At 43.2% G+C, this 7,482-nt stretch overlaps 2 protein-coding genes across 2 annotated transcripts; both read right to left on the bottom strand.

Annotated features, from left to right (window-relative positions):
• Nucleotides 1–517: 517 nt before the first annotated feature.
• On the bottom strand, nucleotides 518–2,316 carry LOC124210126 (actin, clone 403-like). The gene is made up of 3 exons (XM_046608422.1): nucleotides 2,126–2,316; nucleotides 1,673–1,894; nucleotides 518–1,604 (listed from the first exon to the last, which is right to left on the bottom strand). Exons 1-3 carry the CDS (start codon nucleotides 2,258–2,260, stop codon nucleotides 822–824), a joined length of 1,140 nt encoding a protein of 379 aa, XP_046464378.1. The 5' UTR covers nucleotides 2,261–2,316; the 3' UTR covers nucleotides 518–821.
• A 1,621-nt stretch (nucleotides 2,317–3,937) lies between these two features.
• LOC124209595 lies at nucleotides 3,938–6,712 on the bottom strand. The gene is made up of 3 exons (XM_046607680.1): nucleotides 6,560–6,712; nucleotides 4,719–6,464; nucleotides 3,938–4,638 (listed from the first exon to the last, which is right to left on the bottom strand). The coding sequence occupies exons 1-3, from the start codon at nucleotides 6,597–6,599 to the stop codon at nucleotides 4,136–4,138; spliced, it is 2,289 nt and encodes a 762-aa protein (XP_046463636.1). The 5' UTR covers nucleotides 6,600–6,712; the 3' UTR covers nucleotides 3,938–4,135.
• Between the last annotated feature and the right edge of the window lie 770 nt (nucleotides 6,713–7,482).

The following is a 7,482-nucleotide window of genomic DNA, read 5'->3' as shown; positions in this document are numbered from 1 at the left end:
TGTATGTATGTATGTGTGTATGTGACTGTAAAATGTGGTGGAATTGTGGGTGGAGGTGGGACAATAAAACAATTCCTTTTTAAAGTTTTGTTTGCTGTGGCTGTATCTTATAACTTATAATAAAATAATGTTTAGTACTTGACTTGTACATATCTTACAACTTTGAAGTTTTACACAAGTTATAGGCAAGTGCCTGATCATCTCCAGACTCTTTAAATAAACTTCTATGATGAACCAAACACTATCTGTAACTCCTTTGTTACGCCAACTAAAGTTAAAAACACAGCTGTTGGCATCAAATTTTTTTTTAACACTATACAGTATGTCTCTTTCGTAACTTGCCCTGTAAATGAAGTTTGTCCAAACACTAGAATATGTCGGAATTCAGAGCGACTAGAGCCGACTAGAGCAATAGTCACCTGTCACCTCCATGCGAAATAGGAAAGATCCAACAAAAATCTGAAAACGTCGCAATGTCAAAAGGCTTTTAGGTGGCAAGAGAAGTCGTACAAAATGATTACCCAGATTTGAACATTTATTTTCTCATTAAAGATCAACAACAATTCCCAGTGACTAGTAACTTTCAAGATATGACCCAATAAATCTGAACATAATTATTAAAATTGAAAATTCGACTCTAGTATTTAGGAGCGTCCTTGTAGTAAGTTGGGGAAGCGTAGGTTGTGGTGTAATATTCAGGTGCCTTAGGGGTGTAGTAACTCGGGGTAGAGTAAAACCTCGGAGCTTCGGTGTAGTAGGACGGAGCAGCGTAAGTAGTGGTAAAATACTCGGGTGCCTTGGTAGTGCAGTACTTGGGAGCTTCAGTGTAGTAGCTGGGGGCAGGGACATTTCCTGTGGACGATGGAAGGTCCGGACTCGTCGTACTCTTGTTTGGAAATCAACATCTCTTTGAAGGTGGACAGAGAGGCCAAGACGCAGCCACCGAACCAGACGGAATGATTGCGCTTGAGGGGAGCAATGATCTTGATCTTCATGGTGTATGGAGCCAAGGCGATGATTTCCTTCTCCATGCGGTCAGCAAAACCTGGGTGCATGGTGGTACCTCCAGACAGGACGATGTTGGCGTACAGATCCTTACGCATCTTGACGTCGCACTTCATGATCGAGTTGTAGGTGGTCTCGTGGATGCCGCAAGACTCCATACCCAAGAAGCTTGGCTGGAAGAGAGCCTCGGGGCAACGGAATCGCTCATTGCCGATGGTGATGACCTGACCGTCGGGAAGCTCGTATGACTTTTCACGGGAGGTGGAGGAGGCGGTGGTGGCCATCTCCTGTTCAAAGTCGAGGGCGACGTAGCAGAGCTTCTCCTTGATGTCACGAACGATTTCTCTTTCCGCAGTGGTGGTGAAGTAGTGGCCGCGTTCAGTCAGGATCGTCCTCAAGTAATCGGTCAGATCACGGCCAGCGAGACCTAGACGCAGGATAGCGTGAGGAATGGCGTAACCTTCGCAAATGGGGAGGGTGTGGGATACACCATCACCGAAATCCAGCACGATACCGGTGGTACGACCGAGAGCGTACAGCGATAAAACGCCCTGGATTGCGACGTGCAAGCCCTTGACGTTGAAGGTCTCGAACATGATCTAGAATAATACCATTTTTATTAGTAAATTCGGTTAATTGATTTAATAACAAGAAAATATGATCGAACCTGAGTCATCTTCTCGCGGTTGGCCTTGGGGTTGAGAAGAGCTTCGGTCAAGAGGACGGGGTGTTCCTCAGGTTTGACAATCAACTCGTTGTAGAAAGTGTGATGCCAGATCTTTTCCATGTCATCCCAGTTGGTGACGATTCCATGCTCAATTGGGTACTTCAAATAGAGGATACCACGCTTGGATTGGGCCTCGTTACCAACGTACGAGTCCTGGCCGACCTAAATACCAGATAATAAAAAGCATGAGCATTTTCCCACTACTCAGGATTTTGAAAATCCCCCCGAAAAACACCCTCCCACTGCAGAGGTATTGATTTAAAGTGAAAATAAGATGAGTATGCAGTGCAGCAGTGATGGATCAATATTCAAAAACCCCCCACTGTTACTCGGCAAAATATTTATTGAATTACACCATTGGCTTTTGATGGACTAATTATCTAATTATCTTACCATGTGGCCCAGATAACGGCGTCGTCCGACGATCGATGGGAAAATGGCGCGGGGAGCATCGTCGCCAGCAAAGCCAGCTTTGCACATGCCAGAGCCGTTGTCAACGACCAATGCTGCTACTTCATCGTCACACATGTTGGAGCTGGGAGGGTATGGTTACTGTCACTGTGTCAGAAGAAAATTTCACAATGAGCACTGTGACTGCTCGAAGAGCAGACGACGACGAAGAAAACAAAATTAACAACACGCCATCTGTTTTCGAGAAAGACAACTTATCAGTTGCTTGCAAGCAATCAGGCATGACATTTCTCTTGTATGACTGAGAATTGGAGTTCTTTCAAATAGGAGGATAAGTCATACTTAAACACGAAAATGAATGCTTCGGATTTGACATAGTCTTTGCAAATTGCAAATGTGAGATTACTGAGCTACAATTTGTTTATTTTTGTGCTTTCTTGTTGCTATTTTTCCGTGTTTGCTATTTTTTCTAAAAATAGTAGCTGCTGTGCGTCAAACAGTATAGAATCGTTTTGTCTTTCGAAATGTGTACTATATTAATTGAACTGCAACATACATATGAAGAAGTCTAAGTTATTCACACAAAAAAGTTGTAGCGAGGTAGACACAATTAGACTATACGAAATATAAATCATGATGCCAAGATAAATCATTAAAGGGAATCAATGAACACTAGCAGAATTTTGCTGAATCAATCCTCTTAGACATTAACGAGAAGTGCAGTTAATGCGGTCATTTATTTCTGGAAAATTTACGATATCGAGAGGGCTGATTAAAACAGTGTTGGACAAGATGTTTAATTAAAGGGTTTTTTTTAGGGAGGCTGACATGAAATAAAATATGTAAAACGGCAGCAAAAAAGTACCAGTATGAAACTGTGGACACAAGAACTAATAGTAGTACTGGGAGTGGTATACAGGGAAGGAATGAAGCAGAGCAGCACAGAGCTACAAATACAAACATTTCTGCTCGTCCGTTTATATTGACATAATCAGAACCACTACGCTTGCAAAGTGACAACGGAAACAATGGAATGAGATCTCACGGACATTTGAAATAATTCAACAATACGGGAAATTCTGATGCCGGGTAATAATTATTTTTATATTTTTTTATATTCGTTTGATTGATTGTTGTTTTTAACTCGCAATTTCGAGCCGGACTTGGCCATTGGTAGAACGGTTGCGATCGCCGGTGGAATCCTGGCTACTGAATTCATCGTCTGATTGTGGATGTTGATGGTGCTGATGTTGAAACTGGGCCGCCAAAAGACTATCAGCCGTCACCTGACCCATGAATTTCCGGATATATCAGCAAAGTAAGACGAAGGGACGGCCGTCTCTGGTCTCACCGAACCAGAGCTTCCAAGGTGGGTATCCGCTGCATGCACCTGTTGCATCACCATCAGATCGGCTGCGGTGGCCAAACCTTCCGGGCTAACGGACAGGACACTGCTGCAGTTTGCTCCACCATCAACCCCGCCTGCGCTGCCATCCATTTCGTGTTTCTTCAAGTGCCAATTTTCATTAATCATTTTTGTTGTTTATTTATTTTCACTTTCTGGTTCTTCGAGACGTATGTTGTCATGCAGAAAGCGACAAAATATAAAAAGCCGAATCTGGATTTTCCTGTTTCAAAACTTGTTAGATTTGTCACGTAGGACCATTGACCCGGAAAACTAAATAGGCTTTGAAGGCTATCTGTATATCAAGAGGAAAGTTTTCGTTTCCGAACAATAAATGTCTCATAATAATACAGTACTTTTTAAAAAAACGGAACAAATTCGTTCTAGAATAATAATACAAAATATGTGTATGATATATCGCTTATTAACTGTGCATTGTGACAAACCTTCGGTCTTGTTTTAACGAAAGTCGACAAGCACAAACACACAGTGAACAAAATGATAATTTCCAACGCGAAATTCAAATTGAAAGTTCAAGTAACAATATTCTTCATGTCTTGACGATCGTCGTCCATATCTTTCAGTTATTACGCCTTCCGGCGATCATCTAGCTGCTCGGAAGGACGAAAGAGTGGCGGCCGGATTTGTGGTGGAGTATATAAAGTGCTTCTCGATCGAATGGGGCTGATGTCCGCATTCCGTCTTGTGTCATCAAGACTACGTCCGGCGTCGAGGGAGCCGTGAGACGGACTGGGTTGCCCGACGCCAAAATGCAGAAAACTGGTCGGTGGAGTGCTGTCAGCGAAATTATTCCTCGGCGGCGACTGAATCTGCGTATTGAAAGGACTCGATGTAGGGCGGATATCTCCGCTGTTTGATTTAATCGATGCTGTTGTAGAGGCTGCCGGACGGGGGAAAAAGAGCTGACTCCTGGAGCAATCCATGTCATCCTTCCACTGGCAAACGCTATTGACTTGATCAAATAAAGTGCCGTTGGGGCAAGCGAATGATCTTTTCAGTCCAGTTGTTGACCCATCGTCGATGCAAATGTGGAAAGTTCGACATTCATTCTTCATGTCCGCATAATAACCTGGGAAATATCGAATCAACAAAACGATTAGAGTTATTCGTGTTCTGGCTTCAAGGATGAATTGGAAAAATCTGAATTACCTGGAGGACGGCCTTCACAGGAAAATCCAGTCATGGGAATGGGTAGTGGAAGTGATTGCGCTTGCTGAGGCTTTTGTGGCTGGCGCATTTGTTGTTGTTCCGATAAAGTGTTTCCCGATGTACCCATCAATGATTGATTCGGGCCAAAATCTTGTTGATTGTTGTTGATGAAAGGCGCCTTGTTAAATTGCATCGGCGGCCGATCGTTGAACGACGGCAGGGTACCAAATGGCCCTAACTGTTGTTGGTTCTGTGACTGTTGTTGATTCAACGTCGAAGGAAAAGGATTGAACTGCTGTGGACGCAGCTGCTCTTGGTTAAATGACAAAGGTAGTGGGTTTCCACCAGCAAAGGGTTGTTGGTTGTTAAAAGATCCCAAAAACTGCTGCGAAAGAAATGGATTTATCGCCGGCTGTTGTTGCGGTTGCTGCTGCTGCTGAAGCGACTGGAATTGAGAAGTACCGTCGAATGTGTTGTTGAAAGACAGAGCTCGTTCGTTTGGAAAGAATTCGCCATCACGGCCTAGTCGATTTTGTTGTCTAGTGTCGAGCGAAGATTGCAACTGGGGTCGCTGGCTCATGAATGGATCTCTGTTATTGAATTGGTTATTGGTGAATTGACTTCCAAATTGGGACTCACCCAAACCGGCCTGACTATTACTGGGGAAACGATTGTTTGTCAAAGACGATGTGCCAAAGGGGAAGCGGATTTGGGATCCGAATTGTAAACCCGACGGTGAAGAAGAATCCTGAAACTGGCCTCCTTGCAAAAGGATCTGATTAGATCCCAAGGAAGAAGTTGATCCCGTTCCGAAGCCTGCTCCGCCAAATTGAGATCCGCCGTTATTCTGCGGGAAATTACCGAAGCTCGACTGCCCGAATCCCAATTGAGGATCGTTGCTGAACCCAGACGAACCACCTAACTGTTGCGAAAAGCTAAAGGGGCTTTGCTGTTGTCCTTTTAATTGATTCTGGAGTCCCAGTTGATTTTGAAGCAAAAACGGATTTTGAACGCCCATCTGATTTTGAATACCTAATTGATTAGACAAACCAAACTGGTTTTGGAGACCCAGTTGATTTTGTTGCTGCAATAGGCCCAGCCCAAAAGGATTTTGAGAAAATCCCAACTGGTTCTGAATGCCCAGCTGATTTTGGAAATTGTTTCCACTGAATTGATTTTGAAGACCCAGTTGTGCTCCAACTAGTTGATTCTGCAAACCCAATGAATTAAATTGACTTCCTTGGCCCAGCAGTGCGCCGTTTTGCTGTTGGGGCAGTGTTTGTTGGAAGCTGTTTTGTGGGAAACTGCTTTGCTGAAAGCCATTTTGTAGAAAACTGTTTTGAGGCAAACTGCTTTGCTGGAAGGCTGGCTGCTGGAAGCCGTTTTGCGAAAAACTATTCAGTGGAAAACTGCTCTGCTGGAAGCCACTCTGCTGTGGGATTCCGCTCTGTTGGAAACTATTTAGCTGTGGAAATCCATTTTGCTGGAACCCTCCTGCCGCTCCGTTGAACGGAAATCCAATCCCTGACTGTTGGAAAGGTAATCCGCCAAACTGCTGGGGTGTTTGCTGCCGAAAGAACGACGAAGGGTTATTATTGTTGCTGATTGGAAGACGACCAGCTTGATTCATCAACAGGCCTGAGGATTGTGAGCTATTGCTACGATGCGAAGGAGGTCCACCGTCTTGATCGTCTTCGTTTAGAGCATGACCAAAGGAAATCACCAAAAGAAGCAATGTCGTCCATACTGTAATTAAGTCAATTCAATCATTTTACTGAACTTACTTAAATTCCTAAGCCTCTGTTGATTTGACCATATTAACTGGAACTTAATATATTTACCTGAAATGGACAACATGGGAAAACGGAACGGACGAATCATCACTTCAATGGGCTGAGTGTACAGTGGCACAAAAATTCGCGTTGGCTTCTCCGGTGGCGCCGTTAATTTTTAAACCGAAACTATAACCTGACAAACTGAATGATCCTGATTAAGAAGTTTAGAGCTTGTTTATATAGGCGCGGTATCGGACATGACAATGAGGAAGTTTCCGCATCCTGTGAAACTGTCCCCATATTTCTCAAGTCCGGTCAACGCTGAATTTCACTTCGGCAGGTTGTGTTACATTCATTCCGGTAGGCGATTGTGATTTTTTTTTTAATGGGCTAGTTTGTGAGTCAGCGGCAATGTAGGTTGCCAAAGATCTCCCTTTCACTCAGGGCAATAACGTAATAGCTCATTTTCCTGCTTCCTCGTATATCTGATGAATACAACTTGCAAGACAGTAGTGCTTGTTTGTGATAAATATCTGCTTTTCTACAACAACATTCCCACTTCTTTCAAATAGAATGAATAATGTGTCACATCTAGGTTGACGGCGCGGAAATGGATGCTGTGTCCTAGTTCTGGAAACGTGTGATGCATGAGTACGACCCGTGAACGCAGGTTTCTTATTATCCAAAAACAAAACTCGTCCGTTTTTCTACGCTTACGAGCATTTACATTAATTTTATCATTTGTCGTACACTCGTACTTTTCCTGATTTTTTTCCATTTTAAAATTTTAACTGGCCATTCCTAGTTAAAGTTAATTCAATTTCATCGTTTGATAGATAGCGTTACGCTATTGCTATTGCGACAATAAAACGACATATTCGTCTCTATATTCGCTGGAAGATCCCCTCATGCTTAAAAAATAGAAACAAGTTTTTTTTTTAAGTAATACGGAACCATGGGTATGGAGAGACAATATATATATATACTGA

The sequence above is a fragment of the Daphnia pulex genome, chromosome 1 (genome assembly GCF_021134715.1).
Source record: "Daphnia pulex isolate KAP4 chromosome 1, ASM2113471v1".
In the NCBI taxonomy this organism is placed as follows: Eukaryota; Metazoa; Arthropoda; class Branchiopoda; order Diplostraca; family Daphniidae; genus Daphnia; species Daphnia pulex.
Note: the sequence above shows the minus strand (reverse complement) of the source record. Positions and strands in the feature narration are given on the sequence as shown.